The sequence below is a fragment of the Lonchura striata genome, chromosome 1A, assembly GCF_050655825.1.
Source record: "Lonchura striata isolate lonStrDom1 chromosome 1A, ASM5065582v1, whole genome shotgun sequence".
NCBI classification, from domain to species: domain Eukaryota; kingdom Metazoa; phylum Chordata; class Aves; order Passeriformes; family Estrildidae; genus Lonchura; species Lonchura striata.
Window position 1 is genome coordinate 74,265,038 of NC_140741.1, and position 26,235 is coordinate 74,291,272.

Consider the following 26,235-nt stretch of genomic DNA (forward strand, 5'->3'; position numbering starts at 1 on the left):
ACATCAAGAATTTAGGTTTTGTTCCTTTTCCCCCCCTGCACAGCAAAGAGAAGGGTGTGAAATGCAGGCAGGTTAGAGAGAATCTCCCTGGCAATATTTCACACTGCCCCCAGTCCCTTTTTTTTTCCTGCTGAGGATTCCCAGCCTGAATATTGAGCAACCCGAGCTCCCAAACTCTCTGGGAGGTGATGGATTGCTGCTGAATGCAGGCTGAAGTTTTAAGCCAACAATTACTTTTCTCTGCAGACTTTTTCCCCGCCAGAAACTGGGGGGTAGAGCATCTCAGAATTGTTTTTATGACCAGTGCTGTCTCCTCCAGGGGAACTGGGATCTTTAAGGGATGCTGGGTTATGAATTGCTCTCATTACTGGGGTGGGGGCATGCCCAGGGCCATGTTGGTGTTTTTTTTGTACGTGATCCTGTGTGAGGGGATTAATCACCACTTTTAAGGAGGATCAGAGCTGAAATGATTTCACCTCTGAGCAGAAACTCCATTTAAAAATGAAGGAGCCCACTCAGGGATCCTGGAACTGGGGCTCCCCAGGGGCAGCTGGGATGGACCTGGGCAGAAGGGATGTTTGTGATCCCTTAAATCAGGTGGAGAATCACTTCTGGCAGGGGAAAGAGATCCCTGAAGAAGGGCTGAACCTCCAGAACATCAGTTTGGTGTTTGTGCTGCTTGTCTTTAGTTTGCTGGAAGTCCGAGTGTGATGTGTTGTGACCTCACCTTGAGCATGGGGTCCCCTGAGACCTGCAGGAAGCTCCAACCTCGCTGGGCAGCAGAAGGGAAGGAGCTGGAAGGCCACCAGGTCCCAGATGTGGGTCTCAGATTCAGTCAAAGAGAGAAACGGAGAGTTTCTAGCCAGGCAAAAAGCCTGGGAAAGAATGTAAATAATTCTTTCTCTCTCTTGTTTTTCACATTGTTTATAGTTAAGTTATAGCACTGTGCGTCAAGCACTTTGCACCAATGCTGTAAGTTATTTTCACTTCAGAACCAATAAATTTGATGTTTGCAAAACTCTGCACAAAAAAGCAGTGTGTTTTGAATAAATCAGAGTTTTACTCTCAACAGCAACATCAGAGGCGTTGGGAGGAGCACCCAGCAAAGAGCAGGGGCTCAGTGGGAGCCCTGAGTCACCGAGGGCTGGTGACACACACGGGTTTGATTCTCTCGCCGGTTCCTTGGTAACAGCTTTGCTCAAACCCCCCCAAAGTGCTGCCACGTCAGACTCAAATCCTTCCATTTAAAGGAAAATAAACCCCCCAGCAAGGCCAGGCTCGGAGGTGACTCACAGTGACGCTGCTCCCTTGGAGCATCCAAGGAGCACACGGAGCTCGCTGCTGGGGGGAATGGTTCTGATCAGAGGCACATCCCATGGTGCTTCCCGGGAAAACACCTGCTCCAGAGGGCCTGGAGTGGATCACAGACAGCTCTTCTTTCACTGGAGGTTATTCAATATCCCTTGCTGTCTCTCTCCCACTTCCTCTCCCCAGGAATTTCCCCCCAGACCTGCAGGAATGGAGAACTCAGGCACTTGTTTGCCACAATATTCCCTTGCTGCTCCTCCGAGACCAAACTGGGACTAAGAGAGAGGAGCTGGGAGATTTCCCTTCTGTTTGATGCCAAAAAAAAGTAGTTTTCTTTCTAAATGGGTTCCATCTACCTGCTCCAGCCTCACTCAGGTGTCCCCTTCCCAGCACTTCACATTATTCCCAAAAACAGCAACAGGACCAACTTCCACGGTGTAAAACCACAAATCTCTCCTGCTCTGCTCCTTTCCTGTGCTCAAGCAGCTGGATCCTGGTCACAGACTTCTTGTGGCAAAGGTAATTTTTTTCAGGCAAAAGCAGAGGTTTCATTTGTCTGCCCAATTCCAGGAGTGGGACTTCCAGCAAAAACAGAGCTCAGAGCCCTTTCCCTGCCCTCAAACACCCCCTGGCTATCAGCCAGAGCTGCAAACTCCTTCATCAGGCTCTGCTGTTTAAAGGCAGCTCTGGGATACAGATTTGTTTGCCCACTTTCCACAAGAGTCAGATTAGAAGACATTCAAGCTGACTTTGACCTTTTCAAAGCAGGCCAAGTGTTAATAACATTAGAACTGAGAAGGGGGAAGAAAAAATTCTCACTACCTGACATAGGAAACAGGAGAGAGATCCAGTGAATTCTCATGTCTGGCAAAAGTATTTCATCTATTAATGGGCTTTCATCTCCTTGCTCCCACTACACTTCCACTGAACCTTTTGCAGATCTGATCCTTCCACCACGATCAAACTTGTGAACAACGTGGCAAGGAGCTGAAGGAACTTGTGAATTTCTTGCTATCAGTTTTATGGAATAGTGGACTCCAGCATGTGCCAAGTCCCTCCCAGCCCTGCTATTTCTGTACCAGCAACAGATGAACACGAGGAAGAATCTGCTTCGTTTGCACTTTATTGGGGAATCAGATCCACTTCCTGCAGCTCCAGCCTTCCAAATGAGCACTGGCAGGTTGATCTTCATTTTGGGATTACTGGGACAGCTGCACTGCCCTGTCCACCCACAGGACTTGGTGAGGAAGGAAGGATGATTTTCCTGGGTAGAAAATACCTGGTTTCATATGACACAGGCAGAAAAAACTCACCTCCAGGAGCTGAGCTGCAGCCCAAGCTGGAAATGGCTCCAAGGCCAGGGTGGATGGGGCTTGGAGCAGCGTGGCCTAGTGGAATGTGTCCCTGCCCATGACAAGGGTGTGGGATGAGATATCTGCGAGGTCCCTTCCCACCCAAACCAATCAGGGATTCCAGGGAACGCCTTTGCTGCTCAGGGGTGAAGGGATGTGAGGAATCCAGGACAAGGAGGAGGGATCAACCTCAGCCTGACACTGGGACACTCTCAAGCAGCTCCCCAAGAGGTGTCCCCACCCAAAAGGTGTCCCCAGCATTCTTAAGGAAATATAAAACCTTGCAATGAACACACCACTGCTGGGTGATCTGCCTTGAATCCTGCCCTGACCATGGCACAAGCACTTCTGGGTGTCATCAAAAGGTGGCTCAGAAGATTTTGGGCACAAAACCTCTGACCAACTGGGAGTTTAGGGTTATTTTCCCTCCAAACCACCCCATTTCTACCATTTCCAGCTTCCCATGCAGGGGGTGAAGGGTTAACCTCGGCGGGTGCTGCAGCCTGAAACTCAAGGTGCTCCCTCCAGCACTCCCCAGCAGTTACTGGCTTGAGAGAGAATCAAACTAATTACCTTAGTAATTAGCAAACTAATTACCTCTCTAATTACCCAGTGTCTTTGTTCACATGGAGCTGACATCCTTGAGGAGGAGCCCTGGCTCAGAGCCCCACGTTCTCTTGGGATTTTGCTGCCTCTCTCAAGGACTGGAAGACCCAGGTCCCCCCAGACCATGGCTGAGCTCTGGTCCTGCCCCTCTGACCCAGGGAGGAGCTGGTGCTGCTCCAGAGCCCTGATGGTCAAACCAGAGCTGCCCTTGCTGCCAGGCCTGCTTGACACTTCTGAGAGCAGCAGGGAGGTGACAGAGCCAACACAGAGCTGAAAGCAGCAGGATGTTCTCCAGCAGGGTGTTCACCAGCAGCGTGTTCTCCAAGGATGTTCTCCAGCAGGGTGTTCTCCAAGGATGTTCTCCAGCAGGATGTTCTCCAGCAGGGTGTCCTCCAGCAGGGTGTTCTCCAAAGATGTTCTCCAGCAGGGTGTCCTCCAGCAGGGTGTCCTCCAGCAGGGTGTTCTCCAAGGATGTCCTCCAGCAGGGTGTCCTCCAGCAGGGGGTTCTCCAAGGATGTCCTCCAGCAGGGTGTTCAGCATCAGGGTGTCCTCCAGCAGCGTGTTCAGCATCAGGGTGTCCTCCAGCAGGGTGTCCTCCAGCAGGATGTTCTCCAAGGATGTTCTCCAGCAGGGTGTCTTCCAGCAGGGTGTTCAGCACCAGGGTGTCCTCCAGCAGGGTGTTCTCGAAGGATGTTCTCCAGCAGGGTGTCCTCCAGCAGGGTGTTCAGCAGCAGGGTGTTCAGCACCAGGGTGTCCTCCAGCAGGGGGTTCTCCAAGGATGTCCTCCAGCAGGGTGTTCAGCATCAGGGTGTTCTCCAGCAGGGTGTTCAGCATCAGGGTGTTCTCCAGCAGGGTGTCCTCCAGCATGGTGTTCTCCAAGGATGTCCTCCAGCAGGGTGTCCTCCAGCAGGGTGTTCTCCAAGGATGTTCTCCAACAGGGTATTCTCCAGCAGGGTGTTCACCATCAGCACCCCTGCCCCTGTGCCTCACTTCCACATGACTCCTGTCCTGAGGGTCACTCACTGCTTGGAGGAATATAAAAAAGTAAAAGACTTCACAAAGTGCAGAAAGGCCCCAGAAATTAAGACATAAAGCAAAGCTGGGAAAATTCTAAACCTTCTCATGGAAAGATAGGGAGTTAAGAACCAAGTGAATACATTTATATTTATCGTAAAGAGCAAAAAAGCACAAGAATTTATTGATAGTTCAAGATGCGAAAAGTCCTGGATATATGCTTTGCAAAGATAGAAAAAGTTTCAATCTTAAAAAGTGAATTATTGTGTGTTGTTTGAGGTTCATAGAAGTCCATTTGTTAATGTTAAACCCACATGGGTCCTTATCTTACTGGTTAGAGTATAATGACTTTACACCTTTTCTTTTACACTACTGGTTCAAAGGATATGTAGAAAAATGCTTTGCATAAGCTTTTTTTTTTTTTTCTTTGATCTGGATTTGTGTGGATGTTTGCTTCCCTGTGTCTCTTGCTTTTTGCTGGTATGACACAGACACATAATAAATCCTAATTCTGCAACCAGGCAGGGTCCCACCCCGTTTGTGGGACAGGGAGTGATCGGGCAGAAGAGGTGTCCCGTGTGAGGGCACCACAGTGTCCTGAGCTCTGCTGGGGCAGCAGGAACAGCCCCAGCTCCTCAGGAGTCAGGGCTGGCAAGCAGGAACACGAGTGGTGTCACCAGTGCTGGCCATGGCCCCAGAGGGTTTTGTGGGAAGAGAGGCTGAGCACAGAGAGGGTTCTCCTGGCTGCAGGACCTCACCACCTTCTGCTCTTGTGGGAGTCCAGGACACCCCTCTGGCTGCCCTGGCTGTCTCCTGGCAGGAGGCTCGGAGACCTTGGCATGAAGTCAAAAACACCTGTGGCTTCCATTTTAGCCTGTGAAAAAGCTGCCAACTCTGTATGAGGAATTACAAGCCACAAGGGTTTGAGTAGTGTGATATTTTAATTGACACAGGGTGAATAAGTAGAATTTTGGGGGTTTTAGAATGTGGTTCAGGGGGTCAAGATGGAGGAATTTGGGTGTGTCCTGGCCTTTTTCTCCTTCTCCTTGTCCTTCATGTCTTGGTGTGATGGTGACACTTTTCTACTGGTTTAAGGTAGAGACACACTGTCTAACATAGATGATAGGTATTGGCACATTATTGTAAACACAATACACATAACTTTTGATATAAAATGTAAACTCTGCCTCAGGCAACAGGCAGCTTGCCATGGCCTCCTTGCTAGACAGAGCTGGGCAGGTCAGAGACAGAATGTTATAGATAAGGAAAAATAAACAACCTTGAGAAGCTGAGAAGCTTATCCTACACATTTCAGACTCCTTCTGTGGCTGCACGAGCTGGGAAAAAAGGACTTTTACACTCTTGGGGTCATCCCAGCACCACAGACCCCAAGACTCCCTCCTCCCACATCCCCTCTTGTGTCTCCAGCCAACTCCCAGAGTGTCAGCTCAGCACAAACCATCACAAATTATGGACTGACCAGGTCACAGAATCCACATCTGCAGCTGCTTGTGCCCAGCTCTAAATCCTTGTCTGCCTTTGCCTGCAGCACCCAGCTCCTGATGGAACAGGACTGACCATGACTTCTGGGTTCTGCAAGTCACATCTGACACCCTGGACAAAAATCCTGGCACTTCTCCACTCCCTCTGTCCCTGCTGCTGGTGAAGGAGGCTGGCCTTGCTCTGTGCCAGCAGTGCTTGCAGCTGGAAAAGGTCACAGAATCATAAAATTATGAAAAGGAAGGAAACTTCTCCATAGGTTTTCCATACTAAAAAAAACCCAGGAAACTTTCAAGATTTTAGTATTTCAGCACCCACACCAGCAAGTGGCGAGAAGGAAAAAAAATCAAACACCTACAGCAGGACAGAGATGCAGGCACACAAAACCAGAGGTGGCAAAAGCAGAGATGGTGGTGAAATAGCAGAAATATCCAGAATTACTGCTCTGCTTTGAAGGCAAAGGTTGTCCACACCATGAACAGCTCTGAAGCCCACACCAAGGACAGTTCTGAAGCCCACACCACCACCAGGGCCATTTTTAAAGTCCTTACCCTGCTGCTGCCACCAGCCTCGCCCAAGCCACACAAGCTGGAGATGCCACCCCTGATGCCACAGAAGATGTTTAAAGAACACAACACCTCAAACACAGTTGGGACAAAGCAGGAAAGGCTGATTCTCATTGCTCAAGGCTGTCAGGATGAGGAACCAATAAACATTTGGCAGTAACAGAGACCTTCCTTCCCGACACAGCTCTTCCCCTGATTTTACAGCATCATCTGGCCTGCAAAACGTCTGCTTTCCCTCTATGCTGTGTTTTGCTGCCAATTCTGAGTCTGGCAAGGCTGGCTCTGCCAACTTCTTGGCTCTCTGTTACAAAAGAGAACATTAGAGAGAAGGATTTGTGAGTGAGCTGATTTGTAAACACTACAGCAAGTCACCGTGTAAACACGGTGCTTATGTCCCCCTTGTTTCTCCCGAGCAGTTTACCTGGCACCTGATGTTGAACTCCAGGATCCTCCCCTCCCACCAACATTACAGTTGCTTGGCATGTAAAAAAAAAAAAATCCCACCTTCTCTGGGTAGCATTAAAAAAAAAAAAAATCCATAATTAAACAGCGCTCACAAAGCATCTTGATAATTAGGAAAGTCACTGGTAATATTTTGCATGAATAATAAACGAGATCCACAGGTGCACCCGCAGTTGTTCAGTAGGATGAGGTTCAAACACAGCCAATTAGAGAGGGAGAACAGGTAAATAAACAGCGGAAGGCTCCAGACTTGCTGCTCATTTGACATCATTACTTTCACTATTGTGTAAAAAGTCCCTTGTAAGACTGCTTGGGACAAGGAGTGTGGCAGTTTTTACCTGAAGAACAAGAATTAAAGGAACCTAGGTGTGGCAGGCACATTCTTCTCTCTCTCAGGATTTTTTCATAGAGGAGCACAGAGAGAAAGAAGAGAAAACAATTTCTATTTCTGCTCCTTGTTTTCCCATGTGGAATGTGTTTGGAGAATTGTTTCCCTGGGGTGATTGCTTGGTTGGATTCTGGTGAGGGTTGTTTTAGCCTCATGGCCAATCCAACCCACCTGGGGCTGGACTAGAGAGGGTCACGGGTTGTGAGTGAGTTAGAGATGGTAGTTAGAACAAGTAGGTTTGTAGTTTGAGTATCTCCTTTAAATAGTATATTAATGTATTCTAGTATAGTTATAATAAAGAAATCATTCAGCCTTCTGAACTGGAGTCAGACATCACCATTTCTTCCCACCAGTTTCACTTAGATTTACAATAACTGGGTTCTTGCACAAACCTGGTTTGGAGATTTTGGGGTATTTCTGCCCTTTCACAGGACCCCAAAATGGTTTAAGTGGGAAGAGACCTTGAGACCACCTCATTCCAACCCCCTCCCATGGGCAGGAACACCTTCCACCATCCCATGTTGCTCCAGGTCCCATGCAGCCTGGCCTGGGACACTCCCAGGGATGGGGAACCCACACCCTCTCCAGGCAACAAGAGCTTGTGCTGCTCCATTCACAAGCATTTCCAAGGAGGGACGTTGTGGTGGATAAATCACAACACTCCCATCACGTGGCATCCTTTTAGGTGGCTGTGACTGAAAACAGCTCAATCCAAGCCCCGTTCCTGACACCAGGGCTGGTTGTGCATGAAAGTCTGTGCTTGAAAGCTTCAGCAACAACATCTGCTGGGAAAGCATGATTGACACAGCAGAGGGAACACCATCCAGCCCCGAGGAGTGGGAAGGGAGACAGACTGCAGCATCAATCTTGTGCATAAAATAGATTTATTGTTGGTACAGAGCGAGGCATTTTTGTCAGGACTTGATACGAGCAAGGAGCACAACAGAACCATCCCATGGAAATAAAGGCCATGGAGCACCCTAAGCCTTAGGTCACAAACATCATTCCAGCAGAAGGCCTGCAGAGAGAGACTTCATCAAGCCATGTCATTTGGGAAATAAATTAAAGCACAATTTACAATTCTACACTGAGAGGAGAACTCTGACATCGGGACCAGGGGCTGCTCCCAAGGAACGGCCGCGTACCGGCGCTGCAAGGGATACACCCCCTGCCTCTGAGAGAGAGACATTTCTGAGGAGATTCTCCACTGAAACAGCAGCATTTGAAGGATACTTCCCCTCTCTGAGGTCAGGGAAAGGCTCTTTTCTTTGCCTTCCTTCAATCACCGTAAGTGGGCTTGGATGCGGAGCAGCGGCCTCGGACGGGCGACTCGGGCGGAACAAGATCCAGGTCTCGCTTTCCCAGCGCTCAGGCTGATTGAGCCGTGAGGATGCTGCCCTTCAAATGGCCCCTCCACTCCTTCTCTTTATTGGGCTGCCCTGCAAATGGGCTGCTGGGTCACTCTTGGGGAGAAAAAAAAAAATAAAGGTCTTCTGCTGAAATTAGTTGATGGTCCTGTGCTTGATACGGACAATGCCTTTATCCTCCTCTCCCAAGCATTCTCTGCTGCAAAAACGATCAGAGGGGAGGGAGGAGAGAGGGAGAAACACATATTTCAGTAACTTCAAGTTATTCTGAAGTTTGGCTTCAATTCCTTCCTAGGAGCTGCAATTTTTTAAAAATAAAAATGCACCACAAGAAACGTTGTTGATAAACAAACACATCATGCCAGAGACAAGTCACAGCAGCAGAATGAAGCAGTTTGAGGACTCAACAAGGCAGTGGTTTGGAGGCCTGAAGAATCCCAGAATCCCAGAATAATGAGGTTGGAAAAGACCTCTAAGATCATCAAGCCCTAACACCACAACTTGGCACCAAGTGCCAAGTCCAGTCTTTTTTTAAACACAACCAGACATCGTGATTCTACCACCTCCCTAGGAAGACAATTCCAGTATTTTATTATTCTTTTAGTGAAAATTTTTTTCCTAATATCCAACCTAAACCTTCCCTCATAGTCTCACTAATGATCCATTTTCACCTTCCCTCATGCTATCACGGCTTTAGTGCTGTGGCTATTAAAGGAAATTAAAACACCTGACCTTATAATAAGAAAAATCCCATTCCCAGCAAACTCTTGAGGAAAAACATCCTGAAAACATCCAACACTGAGTATCCCTTGCCTGGTCCATTCCTGGGGTCTGAGTCAGAATCAAAACCCCAACACTCTGAACATGTTGCACTCATCTTGGGCTTCATTACAGAACCACAGACCATGAAATGGTTTGGGTTGGAAAGGACCTTAAAAATAATTTAATTATTTTCACTAGACCAGGTTTTCTGTCCCTGGAAATGTTCCAGGCCAGGTTGGACAGGGCTTGGAGTAACCTGGGATAATGGAAGGTGTCCCTGCCCATGGCAGGGGTGGAATGAGATGATCTTTAAGGCCCCTTCCAACCCAAACCATTCTTCTTGCCTACAAAACCCATCAAACAAGTAAGGACTAATTATGAGTCTCCTTGCAAGAAATGGCAAGAAGGGATTTGATAATTCTGAGGCTTTATGTCAGGAACAAACCCAAATTTAAACCTTAAAATCTTACAGGTGACATCCAAACAGCTGATTCAGGTGTTTGAGCAACACTACAGAGCTTGGAAGTCTGAACTGCATTGTCACAGTCATGGAAATTAGGGAAAATTGACAATAAAGGGAATTAAAACCATGTCAGGTTTGGCTTCAACCAAAATCTCATATTATCCCTAAAAATAACTTGGTAAACTGTGTTTTTCCAGTTCCTGCAAGGGTTAAGAGCTGCACTTAGAGACTGGATTTTAGGAAAAATGTCTTTCCCAAAAGGACTGTCCAGCCTGGCACAGCTGGGCACGGGGCAGGGGTGGAGTCCCCCTTCCTGGAGGAATTTAAAGCCCTTCAAAATGTGGATGTGGCACTTGGGGACATGGTCAGTGGTGGCCTTGGCAGTGCTGGGAATGCTTGGACTCCATGATCCTGGAGGTATTTTCCAACCATAACAATTCTGGCTTGAAAACTCTCCAAGGCATCCACACAAACAGGTGGTGCCTGTGCTTGTGCCCACAAAATCCTCCAGAATCCACAGAGGAGAAGAGGCTGATGGAATAAAAAGAGTCAGTTTTGTGCTCCTTGGGTGCATTTGCAAACAAAAATCTGGGGAAATTTCATCCACTACCAAAACCTCCAATCCATGGCACCCCATGGAGACTTCTGGAAAGCTCAGGAAGGCTCCTCTACCTGAAAACTCCTTTTTGCACAGGAATTACAGACTCAGTCCACGCCATCTCTGGGCTGAATATTAATTTATGTCCATTTAACACTGCACAGGTTAACAGAGGAAATCCCCAAGGGATATGAGAAGAAATGGGCTACTTTTGTTCACTGTCCTAAGGAAATCAATTGCAAATATTTGTTCATCATATCCGTATTTCTGCCCACAAAATTTCACCTTCAGACAAACAGGTGTTCCAAGCCTTGCTTTGATTTTATCTATATTTTGGTGTTTTTTAGTGTTTTTTCTTGCATTTTAAAATTAATGCATTTAAAAAACATATATTTATTTTTTTTTTTAACATAACCCCATGGAGGGAAGCTGGTTCTTAATAAACTTCTTCAATGAGGGCAGTGTTAAATGATGAAGTCTTTTTGTTCCATTTCAATTCAGTGTTTCCAGATACACAAATCCCATGTATTTTTCTCTTAGACTAGAAATTGGTATCAAGTAAAAATACTGGAGGATGAGGCTAAAATCCTGGTTTTATTCTATTTAGAATGCATAATTAAGGACCCACTTGGTCCAACAAATGAAAATAGTGGTTTCAAGACTGAAGGATAACATTTTGCAGCCAAGCTGTCAGGCACCAGCAGCTGCTGGTATTGTTATTTTAAATTTCTTAAAACTCACCTGCCTGCAGAGGCCTGAATCCTTCTGGAATTCAATGGTTTAACAGGAAATTATTGCACAGATTTGTTAAACCATACACTAGTTGTGTTTTTATGTAAGAATCAGAACTTCTTGTAACCCAGGAGGGGAAAAAATTGAGAAAAACACCCCTAAAATGTACATTTTAACAGCTATTGTCCATATCCATGGCTAAAAAACTAGGAAAAAGGATTAAAAAGCCACGGATGTCTGGCTGGAGTTACTTCAGCATAAATAAATGCTAGACACAATCCAAATATCTTCTCCTTAATGGCTCCATTAGGTTAAGTTTTCCTCTCCATTACTGGCATTATCATTATAATAACATGCAAACATTAATAAAAGAGTTTAATTTATCTCCCCAGCTTCTCATGACTTTGGGAAGAGATTTCAAGGGAAGATACAACAACGTGTCAAACCCCTCTGAATTAACAACTCTCTGGGCTTTTCTAAAGAGGGGAGAAAAGGACAGATAGAGACATGAGATTACAGACAGCATGAGAAATAAGGAGCACACAGAAGAGAGGGGGAGATAATTATAAGCAAGATAGGAAAGAAAGAGGAGTCAATAAATTCAATTTATGAAAAGCACAGAGTGTGCTCAGCCCGAGCACAAGTGCCCAGACTCACCGCCAGGAAATCGGATTAGTTCACTTATTTGCTTTTCAATATCTTGCTCTATTCCCTCTAGCAAATTTTCTTCTTCCTTTGTTTCTTGTAGCCAGTGTCAGTTAACTTTTTCATTTCTGAATCTGCCATTTATCCCCCTCCTCTGGCTCCCAACCAAGCGCACAGGGAAGGTAATTTTGAAGTGATTTTATAGCAGCATTTAGGAATTATTTTGAAGTAAATGTCTGGACTTGTGGGCAAACAGTGAGTAAAAATAATTACAATTACAGCTGCAGCACCTGGAGGATGGGCTGGAGTTCATTATGAAAAACAATTGCTCCTGCTTGCAAATATTTCCATCATAAAAGGCTTCTCCTTCTCTGTTATCATGAGAGAAACCTCTCTGAATTCTCATCTTGAAGCATGTGTGAAACAGAATAAGGAACATTTAGGAAACACTTTTAACTACTTGACAGGCTTGGATGAAGATCTTCAACAGAAAAAAAGGTGTTTAAAAGGGTTCAAAAACCTAATGCTCATATTTATGCAATTTGCTTTTCCTGCACCTTCTGAACATGAATTAATTCATCCCCATCAGAGTCTTCTGAAGAAATTCCTATCAGATACAAACTCGAGTTAGAGCTTAAACATGTCTAAGTAATTAATCCTTCTTTTTTTTTTATGGTTACTTCAAAAAAATAATAAAAAAAATTATACATACAGTAAATTAGTGCTGCAGATGCTGCAGGTCCATGGGGAAATCCACTAGAGAATAAACCAAAACAGGGCTACAAGTGACAGAAGAAGAGGAAACAGCCTCAAGTTGCACCAGGGGGGTTTAGGTTGGATATTGTGGAGGATTTCTTCACTCAAAGGCTTGTCCAGCCAGGGCAGGGCTGGAGTCCCCATTCCTGGGGGGATTCCAAAGCCCTGGGGATGTGGCACTTGGGGACAGGGTCAGTGGTGGCCTTGGCAGTGCTGGGGAACAACTGGACTGGATGGGCTTAATAACCTTAATGATGCTGTGATTCTTAACTTATTCACTGGATAAAAACTAGGAAAAAAATCATTTTTCTAAAAAAGGAGATTGGAGGAGAAATGGAATCACAGAAGGGTTTGGGTTGGAAGGGACCTTAAAGCCCATCCAGTGCCACCCCAGCCACAGCAGGGACACCTCCCACCATGTCAGGGTGCTCCAAGCTGGCCTTGGACACTTCTAAGGATGGCACAACGTAAAGAACCATAAAAAATATAATAATAAACAATATCTAAAAACAATAAGGGAAGTGAATTGGAAGGGACAGGGAGCTCTCAGTGACTGAGGAACAACGAGCAGTGTTAATTCCAGCAGATCTTTGGGAATACCAGCTCAAGGCTGCAGCATTTTAAAGCAAAAGGTCACGGGGAAGGATCAGAGGCAAAGTCTCAGGGATTTTCTGCCCAGGCAGAGTTAAGCTCAGGGAAGGTGATTACCATGATCAAACAGCAGCCGTGCTCGCCAGGTCTCCACTATCACATAAAGATGGGTGTCCTCACGTGCTCAAATATTAACTCACAGATTTGGGCAGAAATAAAGATCAACGGACTGATCTAAGCACTTCTTACACATCCTGCATGTGAGCTGTGAGCAACACATCTCCTGGTTTGTTTAAGAGCACAATTGAGGTCAATATATGCATTTCTGCACTTGAAAAGAGTGAAATTGAGAAATTGTAGCTTCTTTTAATTTAATGATTTACGTATCACTGTCATTTTCCTTCATGCTGCACCATTAAAGCATAAAAATTTTAACTGGCAGTGACATCCATACCCTACAAAACTGGAAGAGAGGAGGGCAAGAGCAGGTAAGGGGCACTTTTAGAGCCCTGCATAACACATGACAGAAGAAATCAAGAATTCCAAGTGGTCACCAATGTAATTTGAGACATCCATAAGTTTCTCATATTTATGGCAAAGACTACCAGGTATTTGAATCCCCTTGTTTTACTGCTAAAACTGTAGATAACAGGAAACATCTGCCAACAGCAAGAGCTGCTACACTAAACAACAGCTTCCCAGGGGAAGAGATGGAAACCTGAGCATTTAAATCAACTCCGAGTGGTCTCCACAGAGAACACGCGCATCGGGAAATGCTCAGGCATGGAGGAAAGACTAATTGAAAATTCCTCTGCTCATCATTCCATCATTTTTCAGTGAGAATAGGTCCAGCTCACCTGTTTGGCATGATTGACACAGTGCAGGTACTGGCTGGCCAGGGCAGAGCAGCTCAGGGTCTCCTGGGCATGTTCCCGGTAGCACTGGAGGATTTTATCCTGCAGCTCCCCACAGATGGGGTGGGACTCGTATCTCCTGTGGGAACAGAGAACAGCTTCAGGGTTTCCTTCTAAAAACATCTCAGGAAAGACAAAAAACTTGAATTATTTTATTATTATTGTTATTATTATTATTGATTTGGTTTGGGTTGGAAGGGACAAAGCACATCCAGTTCCACCCCTTGCCCTGGGCAGGGACACCTTCCACTATCCCAGGGTGCTCCAAGCCCTGTCCAACCTGGCCTGGGACACTTCCAGGTGAAAGAATTCCTCCCTGTGAGGGTGGTGAGGTCCTGGCACTGATTGCTCAGGGCTGCACTGATGCCTCAGGTTTTAGTTTTTATATTTTTCACATTCTGAGCTGCTTTGGTGTATGGGTCTGGGCTTCACATGATGGGATGGTGAGCTCTGTGCACAGAGCAGGGACACAAAACAATTCCTGCTCCAGCTGGGCACCAAGGACAAATGATCCAAACCTCAGCCCAGGAGCACAAACACCGTGGGCTGGAGAGAGAAAAACAAGCAGGGTGGGACTGATGGGCTGGAGCTGGAATTGGGAATGAACTCCAAGGTGCCAATGGAGCAGAACTGATCCCAGGGAGAGCCCCCGGGAGCGCTCATGAATTTTGGGGCCATTTTGGTTCATTTTGGGACCATTTTGGTTCATTTGGGTTCATTTTGGGACCGTTTTGGTTCATTTGGGTGCAGCCCTGGCTGGGCTCTGGTGCTGCCCAAGGTGGATCCATGGAGGAGATCCTTTAATAAATCCCTGATTTATTCTTTAGCTCAGCCCAGCCTCTGCTCCAGCTCAGCCTTCTCAAGGCATCATCCTCATCCCTGGAAGTGTCCAAGGGTTGGACAGAGCTTGGAGCACCCTGGGACAGTGGAAGGAGTCCCTGCCCATGGAAATGGGTTTGTAACTGGGTGATCCTCAAGGTCCCTCCCAACCCAATCCACTCTGTGATTTTGATTCTCATTTTGCTGATTGGCCAAGGCAGATTTCCTCCATCAGGGAAATGAAACACGAAGCACAGACGCTGCTCCTGTGGGGAATTGATTGCTTGACAACCACTGAAGACGTCGTGCTAAAATAAAGAGACTTTATTTTAAGTCACCTTGATTTTACAGTATGTACCTAATATAAAACATCTCTTCCTCCTTTCACTCATTACCCTGAACCTGTGAAATCTAAACCAGAATTTAAATGCAGTCCCAGGTGCTTTCACACTTTTATGATCTCCAAGTTCAAACTTCTGCAGATTCTTATGGGGGAGGATTTTCCCTTAATCCCCGCTCTGCTGAGATCAGCACGTGCTTCAAAGGCATGTCAGGCATCAAAATGTCCAACCACAAACTGCTGCACATGGAGGGAGGGTGGTAAGGTCTGGACTGGGACAGGGAACACAGAAACAGCAGGGATGTTCTCTGTAGACATCTCCCAGCAGTGATGATTTAGGTCCAGCTAAACCAGAGCTCGATTAAAATGCCCAAACCCCTGGTGTGGATCGATAAATCAATACAAGAGAGCCTGAATTAACTAAAAATACCCACAGTAAACCTTGCTGTGCCTTTATTCACAAGTGATTTTAAAGTGAACTCTACTATACAGGTGAAGAGAGAAAGGAATGGGCTGCTCTAGCATCACTGCATAAATTCTGTCAATGTATATAAAGCCATTTCAATGGGGGAACTCCCTAACACTGATACAGAGCTTTTGAATTTTGTGGTTTTTTTCCCAGAGTCATGCCACCTGTGACCAAAATCCAGGTATTATTCCTTATTTGAATGTTCCAAAGGATGCTGTACATTGCCAACCCTATGGGAGCCCTGTGAGACACATCATCTCCTGCCCCTCAGTGACTTATTTTCACAGTCTGACTTTTCTCCCCTCATTCAGGGGGGATTTTTGAAAACCTGCTCTCAGCTCTGTCCTTGTGAGAACAAGGCCACTTCCTTCAAGCCAACCAAGTCCATTTCTTGGATTAATCTGAAGGTGAGCACTGTCTCTGTATTGATCAGCTGTGCTTGTTCCACTCCTCTAATGCTCTGTTGGCACTTTTGGAAAAGCACTAAATGAAATTACTGCCTGGCATTAGAGGGTCATAAACCACAGGCTGCAGGATCTCCTGTTGGGAAGGGAGGTTCCAATGTGCATTATGGGAACCCCTCCAAAGGGTTTCCCATTGATTTCTGGACTCACAGGAGTCCAGATGGATGGTCAGAAACAACAGCAAGGAAACTCCTCCAAAGGAGAATGAAATATCTCCCTAACAGAGAATCTCCTGAAGCAACTATGATTACATCATTTAATACGTAAATGGGATATTGGGAAGGAATTCCTGGCTGGGATGGAATTCCCAGAGCAGCTGTGGCAGCCCCTGGATCCCTGGAAGTGTCCAAGGACAGGTTGGATGGGGCTGGAGCACCCTGGGACAGTGGGAGGTGTCCCTGCCATGGCAGGGGTGGCACTGGATGGGCTTTAAGGTCCCTTCCAACCCAAATCATTCTGTGGGTCCATGAATAAAGGTCATTTTAGAGACATTTTTAAGGGTCTGTGGTGTTTGACTGAGGGAAAAGATCATAAGAAAACATAAATACTGCAAACCCAGCAATTACATGGAATCTACTGGGAAAATGTGGAGGTTTTAAATGCCTCAGTAGATAAAGCAACCTGGTCTAGTCCCAGGCAGGGCCAGGAGATCCTTCGAGCAGGAGGTCCCTTCCCTGAACTGTCCCATGTCCTGAGAGTGATCTGTATTTTGGGACATGTGGCAGGAAAAGTGTCACCAGAGTGTCATGGAGTGGTTTGGGTTGGAAGGGAGCTAGGAAACATGGATGAAAAATTAAACCTTATAATTTTATAATAAAGATTTGTAGGGAATGGGTATGTTTATTTATAGTGTTGTGGATGCATGTTGGGATTTATTGCTTGTTAATGGACATGCGTAGTTTTGATGAGAATTTTTGATATTTTTTATTACCTTTATTAATTTCACTCTATCTCACCTGAAAGCCCATCCAGTGCCACCCCTGCCTTGGACAGGGAAACCTTCCAAACCCCAATCCACCCCCCACAACCAGGAATTTCTTCCCAATATCCCATCTAAATCCCCCCTCTTTCAGTTTCAATCTCTTGCCCCTTGTCCTATCACGATCTGCTCCTGTAAAATAAAAAAGATTGTGTCCTACACTATAATTAATTAATTAATTGCTCAGGGATTTCACAACCAAACTGAAGGAAAACCACAAACCATGGGAGTGCAGCAGGAATGCCAGGGAATGCTGACAGATCCTCCAGCTCCAGTGCAACTCCAGAACCCCTGAACAGAACCAACACACCCAAAATCCCCAACGCTTTTCTCAGCACAAGTCAATATGAGCAGCAGCCACATGGCACGCGAGGAACAGCGTGGTTTTATTAAGTTTGCAATTCCTTGATCTGCTTTCCCTTCTCCTGAAGCTGCTCCTGAAGCACCTCCCATGCCAGAATAATCTTTCAGTGCTGGAATAAACCTCCGAGGGAGCCATGCACCCACCTTTTCCAGAGAGCTGATGCATCACAACCTCATAAAGGTAATAGGATGAAAACACAAAAGGAAACAAGGGAGAGAGGCAGTCTTAAAAAGAAATATTCTATGCTAAAGCATGAAAAGAAAATTTAATGAAGGGAACTTTGTACTCATCTGGGCTCTCTCAAAGAGCATAGCTTATTGTGCTCCTGGGGGCTTGGGGAGAGGAGCCCCTTCATGGCATTCAAACAAAATGTCTACTAAAGAGGAAATTTGAAATCACCACGGTGAGCTTTGCGAGTTTCGTGCTAAAACTGACACTCTCACTGAAGGAATCTGAATGGCTGATGAGTTTCCAGCTGTGCAGGTATCTGGCATAATCCCCCCCCAGATCAGGACTTCAGGCAATTGTCATAAAATATGGGGGAAAAAACAGCAACAAAAAAGGAGAGCGTGAGATAAAAATAGTGCCATGTGATGGGCAGGAGTACCCAGGGCTTAATTTAAATCCTCATTAAAGTGCTGACACCTATCAAAGGCAGCTGATTATATTTGTGTAACCCTTGCCTACTCCTGTACTGAATTAAACAGCCCAGACTGATGCTCTGTGTCCGAGCAGCACAGCACAGCCCAACCTGCAGCTCTTCAAGATCAAATCTTGCTGTGCCTCCTCCACAGAGCAGCTCAGCACATCCAAACCACAAACTGGGGGTGGTTCCCTGCATGGGGCCGTGCTGGGGAAGTCCAGGGAAGTCTTCACTTGGAAACAAAACCCTACAAATGAACGTGATCCCAATGAGCTCCAGAGCAGCAGCACAGGAGGGTGTTGGAGAGGATGTTCTGACCTGTTTTCTTTAGTCCTACTGATGGAGGAGAGGAGCCACGCTGTGACCAGACCTGGCAGAATGCAAAATAAACAACAAAAAAAGGAAGGTGTTTCTTTTCTCAGCGTTCTCAGAATAAACACGAAGATAAGGAAGAACAAATGGACGCAAACAAATGGTGAAACAAAGGAAACTGAGGCAATCCACACCCTCGAGGTGGGCAACTCATGAAGTGTGTAACAGCTGAATTGTTTTCAGGTGCTTTATGAAGAGCCAAGAGGGGTTTCAGAAGGATTTGTGGGAATTTAATCAATTAACATTGTCTGTGTTCAGCAGAAATTCCTTCTGAAAAAGAGCAAAACGTGTTTCATGGAATCATGGCATGGTTTGGGCTGGAAGGAACCTTAAAGCTCACCCAGTGCCACCCCTGCCATGGCAGGGACACCTCCCATTGTCCCAGGCTGCTCCAAGCCCTGTCCAGCCTGGCTTTGGACAGGGATCCAGGGATCCAGGGGCAGCCACAGCTGCTCTGGGCAGTTTGGAAAGGGGATGAGTGAGGGGTAAAGGTGGAGTCACAAATGCTTCAGGGAACTGGAAATAGCAGGGAAGCAGAAATGAGACAGGCAGGGCTGGGAAAGTGAAGATGTGTGATTTTCCTGGAGAACGCTGATGAGGAAGCCAGCAGCAGGATGAAAAGGGGATGATGTGAATTTGGGGTAGGAAAATCTGCTTTCACCAGACACAGTCAGGGCAAGATTCTATTTCTTTTGGCCAAGAGGAAAATAAAAAAAGTAAAATAAAGGTTGGTAGCCTGAGCAGAGATGGATTTAGCTGAGCAGATGGACAGGACAGCCCACAGTGGAGGGATTGAGGAAGAGGAACGTGAGCCCAGCTCAGGAAAACCTGAGGGAAGGGCAGCTCCAAGCTGAAGTGTGGAGGACACCTCTGAAACAGCAGCAAGGCACTTGTGCTCTCCATCAGCACCCAAAAAGGTGCTGGTGAGAGGATTCTTCTTTTTTTACCATTACCTCACCCAAACAGCCTCCCCCAGCAGCATCGCTGCCGAGTGAATCCACAGGACGGGTTTGTAGTACAGAAAATAATTGTAAAGCAGAACCCAGGGGAAAAAAAAGACAAAAGGGCATATGGTAACGAAGGTCCTCATTGCTGCACCATTATTTTTAGTTTTTACATTAATTTACTCTTTATATCAAACTATTTTTAAAGGTTGTTTTCGCACATGCAGTAGGCGATGACGCGAAGGCGCGTTACGGAACGCGTGAGGCACAAACCAAATGGTTCCGTTCTTCTCCGCGTGGTTTGGGAGGAATACCACAGATCTGATTGCTGAATATCTACAAATGCTGGTCCCTAATCAAGCTGTGCCCACACAGAGCCCTCACAATCACTGCGTGGGAAGTGCTGCCAGCAAAAGATCAAGTACTGCCGAGTTGATTCTTGCTTTTATTTACACTCGGATGCGGAGTGTGACTTCTCCAAAAGGTGTAAAAGAAAGAATTTTCCTAATGAATCTCTGCTGAAATGCTGGAAGAGAACCACGGTGGTTTCTGCTCTGCAATTGAGGATGTAAAAGCTACAGAGTAATGCTAAATAAATAATTTAAAGATTGGAATACAGCTTACTCCACCTTTTGTGCTACTCATAATCAAGTCCAGTGTTAATCTTCCCTGTGTTATTTTTATATCCTTTCTCCAAAAACCCCAGCACCCCCAAAACCCCAGGCAAATGTTTCTCATCGTCTCATTGATTTCACCTCTTACCCAGCCTTGTCAAAAGCAAATAAAGATCTATTTCAAGCATTCTGACCTTTGGAATTGGGAAGGGAAGGGAACTGGAAGGGCTTTAAGGTCCCTACCAACCCAAACCATTCCAGGATTGAGCAATTCCACATTTGCACATGGAAAGTTATGCACATCCTTAAAGCCTTTCTTGGGCTAGGACTGAAGAGGAAGACAACAGGATGAAGATCAGGAAAAAATATCTTGGTTGTGAATCCTAATTTTTTGGATGAACAATCTCCAGGCCCTTGGACACCACATGAGGACCAGATCTCTTCAGTCCAGAGAAGGACAACAGCAAGAGCTGGATCTCAATTATCAATGATTTACAGGATGAAATCATCAATGGATTACAGGATAGAGGCAGCCAGACAGGTTTCCTAGCATTGGGTTTACAATGAAAAAAAATAATTTAAAAAATCCAAACCTTTCCCAAAGAACAGCTAATGAAAAGCTGGGAGTCACTGTCAGAGCACACTGGGGTTATCAAAAGCACATTCAGGTACAAAAATAATTCTACAGGAAGGTGTGAGGTGCCCAGCAAAAGATAAAAAGCAAGATCTGCCCCTGGAGAGCCCCACACCACCACTTGTTTGAAGGCAAAATGGTATCACTGAACACTTCCCTTATTTTTACAGTATTCCCCAAAAACCCACTCCCAGCTCAGGAGACTCTAATCTGACCTGCCGTGGTTGCCTAAATTCCAAATATCTCGAGGAGCAAGCTATCAAATAAAGACAGGATTCCCATCCACTCTGGCAGACAAAATGAGTTTGAAAATTTCATTTAAAGTAATATGAACCGATTTGCATGATCCCAAACCACTATTTGTTTATAAAACTCCCCTCCCCTCAAAAAACCAAAAAAAAAATCCAAAGCACACCACCATTAATGCACAAATGTACCTCTCCCACAGCTGGTTCCTGCAGCTGCAAAGGGAGCAGCATGTTGGAATTACCCAAATTTAGGATGCACTTTACTTTTTAGCTTAAGGGACAGTTTTTAGTGAATAGCAGGATACTAAAATAAACAATCACATGGATGGCAATGATACAAATTCCTTCTAACAGGGGCATGGATGGTGCTACAAAGTAGGAAAGAGAATTTAGCAACTGCAGGCTTTAATTAGAAAGAACTCAAGGAGGAGCAGTTTTAACTCCGTGGAATATTTTGTAGTACCTAAATGTTATATATAGAAATATCCAGAGAAATACTTCTTGGCCTTGCACAGATCAAACCCAGCTCCTAATTGTGAGAAATTCAGAGCCAAAGAATGATCCCAGATGTAGCCAAGCCTGTCCCACCACTGCTGAGGACAAATCCCAAACCCTTCCCAGCTCCAGAGTCCCATCAGCTCAGTGTGGATGGAGCCAACCCCTCCAATTCCATGATCAGCAAACCAATGTTTGCATCCAAACCTCATCATGTAAACCCAGATCACAGGCTAATTTTAGAGCTTGCATGTGGTATCACTTGAGCTCAGCCTTACTCACCCAAAAAAGAATTATTTAATGAAGACTGGCAAGATTCCACTTGGCTGTTCAGGAGAACACAAGTCAAGGATCATCACTGCAAACAACACCATGTGCTAGAATTCCTTACTATTTACTCCTAAAAAGGAATTTGGAGGGTGTTTCTGAAGGTTAGGGAAGCAGAGGAATCAAAGCTCTCCTCAGCTCCAGCTCCAGCTCGTGGAAAGGCAGATCCAGGCTCTGGGAGACTGATGTTTTTCTGATATTTCTCAGAGAAGTGGCTGGTGCTAGTTGCAGAACTACTTGGATATATTAACTACTATTACATGATAGATTAAAACTCAGTATTTCTAATTTTTAAAGGAAAAAACAATTCTGCCACAGTTTGAAACCTGCTTCTATATGAAGGTGGCAAAAAAGACAGTTTCATCCACTTAAATGATCCATGTCTATCCCCATCCGTACATTAAATTTCCCACAAGAACTTTACATCACTGTGTGTGTAAAGAACACAGACACACACAAAAAAAAAATACAGACAGATCCAAATGAGCAGCATAAACCAAATCCAGGACAGCAAAGCACATTGTGGATTTATTACAGCCACTTATTTCCTGAGAGCTACAACTCACTGCAGGCTTTGTAAAGACTCAAGATCACACCATCATCCCCAAACCCTGGTGATAAAATCTTCACTGAGCCTCACACTAAAAAAAAAACCAACCAGTTTTGCCTTTCTAAAGGTGCTAAATAATATGTTCTAACAAGCAGGCACTTCTCTCTAGCAGAGGTCAACTACAGCACTCAACACACAGCACCACAAGACACTAACTCCTGGCACATTATTATCCAAATATTACTCTCCAGAGCAATATATATTTAACTATTCTCCTCAGCTATAAAAGGCCCCAAACCCCTGTTAACTGACCACAGAAATAAAAGATATTATGGGCAGAAGCAGCATCCAGAAAAAGCAATCACCAGTTAAACACTTCAAGCCTCGGCGCTCGCGTGGGTGACGATTACTCGAGGGAACTGAAGGTTGTAATCTTAGGAGAAAACAGAATAAATGACAATTTTTCATTTGGGCATGAAGTTATTTAAGAAAACAGGCTTGGATTCACTCTGCTAAGTCACAAAGGCCACGTGTGATTCTACAAATCTTGGATTGGGATGAGGCCGGGTCACTCTTTTCATGAAATAGAATCAGCTGGGCTGCAGCAACAATGCAATGCCATCAACTCCAACAAAGAGCAAAAATCCCACTGAGAAGGGCTGAGAACCTTACTCTAATTCATCTTAGCCTTAAGATATCTGGATGATTTTTTTTCTCCTTTTTTAAATACTTTTGTTGTGGTGTTTTTCTACACAATGATGTTATTGATGTATTGTAGGTGTTGTGGAGTTTTACTTTTTTTTTGTGTGTGTGGTTTGGATTAGTTTATGGTAGATGGTAGGGTTATACTTTTATTTTTGGGGTAGTTAGTTTTAGGTGTACTATACAGTCTTTTAGGGGAAAGTAAACTGTATTTTGTTGTTAAAAGGATGGAGAAAAATGTGTTGGTAATGTAAATAGGGGAATATTATTTTGTTGTTCTGTGTTCTAGTTTGTACTGGAGTTTTAACATGTTTGATATAGTAGTGTTTAATGGTGGAGTTATTTTACTTAAGATATGATACTTTATAGTTAATCTTTATTTTTTAATAATAAATTTTTAATAATAAATTTATTTTTAGTAATAAAAATAAACCAGTACTGTTTGGTACAGTACTGTTTGGTATAGTAGTGTTTAATGGTGCAGTAATTTTATTTAAGGTATGATACGTCATAGTTAATCTTTATTTTTAATAATAATAATAAAAATTATTTTAATAATAAAAACAAAATAATAAAATTGATTTGTAATAATAAATAATAAATTAAAAATAAATGTTCAGTGTGTTACAGAAACATGAAAACAGAATGCCCTCAACATTCTTCGTGGCACCCGAGGAAGGAAAATGTTCCTCTCACCAGGACCAGGTTAGGAACTGGAGCTGGAGGGGTGAGCTGTAAATGACAACACTCACTTTTTTTTTTTCATTATTCTCATTATTTAAATTATTTTTCAAGTAATTTTTCACTGCCTGTTGGTGAGTGTTTCTCTCAGGCTGCTGTAAGACACGACAACAAAGATGCTCCAGGGCTGGAGACCCTGGGAGAGCTGGGAATGTTCCCCTGGAGAAGGGAAGGATCCAGGGAGAGCTTCCAGCACATCCCAGGGCCTGGAGGAGCTCCAGGAGAGCTGAAATTTGGAAAAAGCCTGGAGGGACGGGACCCAGGGAATGGCTCCCACTGCCAGAGGGCAGCCAGGGATGGGATCTTGGGAATGAGGAATTCCTGGCTGGGCTGGGATTGCCAGAGAATTCACAGAATCACAGAATTCCCGGAATCCTGGGGTTGGGAGAGAGCTCCAGGAGCATCGAGCCCATCCCAGCCCCAGCAGCTCAGCTCACCCGGTGCCACATCCAGGCTTTTCAAACACATCCAGGCCTGGTGACTCCACCACCTCCCCGGGCAGCCATCCCAGAGCTTCAGCACCTTTCTGGAAAAGCTTTTTCCTGCTCTCCCACCTGGATTTCCCTGGGCACAGCTTGAGGCTGTGTGCTCTGGTTGTGTCAGGGCTGCCTGGAGCCAGAGCCCCAGCCCAGCTGGGCACAGGCACCTTCCAGGAGCTGTGGGAGCGATGGGGCCAGCCCTGAGTCTCCTTTTCTCCAGGCTGAGCACCCCCAGCTCCCTCAGCCCCTCTCAGGGTTTGTGCTCCCAGCCCCTCTCCTTCAGAGCAGCTGGGGCTGCCCCTGGATCCCTAAATGTCCAATCCCCTTGGAATATCCAAGGCCAGGCTGGACACTGGGCTTGGAGCAGCCTGGGACAGTGGGAGGTGTCCCTGCCATGGCACTGGATGCTCTGGAATGTCTCTTCCAACCCAAACCATCCCCTGGGTCTCTGAGGGCACCAGCAGAGCAGTCTGAGGCAGAAGACAGAATCCTGATGGAAACCTCAATGCCAGTTCACAAAAACCTTTCTAAAGTCTCTCTTCACCCCCTCCACATACTGGCAGCATTAATTAAGACACTGGCTTATTTAACAGAACTTCACTCTGCTCTAAAAAAGCCATTCTTATGTTTCATAACCTCAGCACAAACGATTTTCAGGCTCCTGTTTCTTTTTGCAAGGCCTTCAGGTAGTTTGGTAAAGGGATTCTTTTAAGTTAAAGCAGCTCAAGTTTGACAAACTTTAGATTAACCACTCACATTTTTCCCAGTTAGGTCGTGCCCCTTGATTTCAATTGGTTTTCACTCAAGTTTTCTGCTAATTATTGCTGAGTGAAGAATTCATCTTGCTGCTGCTGAGGCTCATCTTGTTACAAAGGATGGTGCCAGGTGGAGAGAGGGAAAATAGTTCTGGAACCTGGTGATCTTTGCCATCATGCTGGGATTTTTGGGTTTGTTTTCAAGGGGCTTAAATGCAACAGTCTCACAAAACGGTCATAATTTAGGGGAAAATGAATCAATGATGGGAATTGTAAGAGAAACAGCATTTTTTACCACAGACTTTTCCTCCTCCTGGCATCATTTGTGCAAGCAGGTATAATTTCAGTGACCTCTTTCATTCCACACAAACAAAAAAGGCCTCTTTTGGTGCTGCTGCCTCTAGAAACCAGCAGGATTTTCTCACCTTCATCCCACTCCGTGGGAAAGGTGAGTCCACTTAAAAGCTGAGGAGGGAATACGTGCAAATCCCCCCCCAAAAGGTACAGGGAGTTCACAGAGACAATAATGAACATAATTACAGTTAGTTATTGTTTGCTCTACTCACAACCCTACTTTATAATGCTCCTGCCAGCAAAGCTGCTTTATGGGATGCCTTTTTCATGCAGCAACCTTTTCATAAATCAAAGCCTCACAGCAATACCAGGCAGTTTCTCCTGCAGCCTGTTTGAAAATAAAAGTTAACACCGAGCCCTGGCTGTTATCAATCTTCATAAATGTGTCCATGATACAGCAAATCTGCTCCATATTACCCCAGCTCTGCTCCTAATGCATGCACAGGAGCAAACCCAGGGGCTTAATGGAGCTCCTAAATGGCTTGGAAGTGGGAGCCACGCTAAGTGGCAAGGGAAGTTTGAAAGGAAAAACTGCTTTTCTCATTTCTTTCCATGCAGGATGAAATTATTCCCCTTCTAGCTTGAGAAATGTGTATTGTGCTATAAGGGGAATTTGCACGCACAACATAGAGACCCCCAGGAAAACGTGGGTCGTGTTCAAGGAACTGCAGTTAGAAGGGGAAATTATCAGGATTTCAGGCATTCCTTTTAGCACAGATCTGTGGGATTGAGGGGTTTTATATTCAGGCACTGAACTGAAAATTTGACAGAATTAATAAACTTATTGCAGTGGCACCCACACCCCCTGACGGAGGAGAAGGGGGACCTGATCTGTATTAATTTGTATTTTCCAGGGTCTAAAGTGGCTCCAGGAGAGCTGAAATTTGGGAAAAGCCTGGAGGGAGAGGACACAGGGAA

General features: G+C 45.3%; 1 protein-coding gene across 4 annotated transcripts in view; it reads right to left on the reverse strand.

Annotated features, from left to right (window-relative positions):
- Window positions 1-8,061: 8,061 nt before the first annotated feature.
- Window positions 8,062-26,235, reverse strand: part of CHCHD3 (coiled-coil-helix-coiled-coil-helix domain containing 3) — a 131,211-nt gene continuing 113,037 nt past the window's right edge. For all 4 annotated transcript variants that reach the window (XM_077783708.2, XM_021530916.3, XM_021530917.3 and 1 more), the window contains 2 exons: window positions 13,968-14,103; window positions 8,062-8,762 (listed from right to left, as the gene is read on the reverse strand). In XM_077783708.2, the coding sequence (XP_077639834.1) occupies window positions 8,736-8,762; window positions 13,968-14,103 (163 nt within the window). In that variant the 3' untranslated portion in view covers window positions 8,062-8,735. The remainder of the gene's footprint in view (window positions 8,763-13,967; window positions 14,104-26,235) is intronic.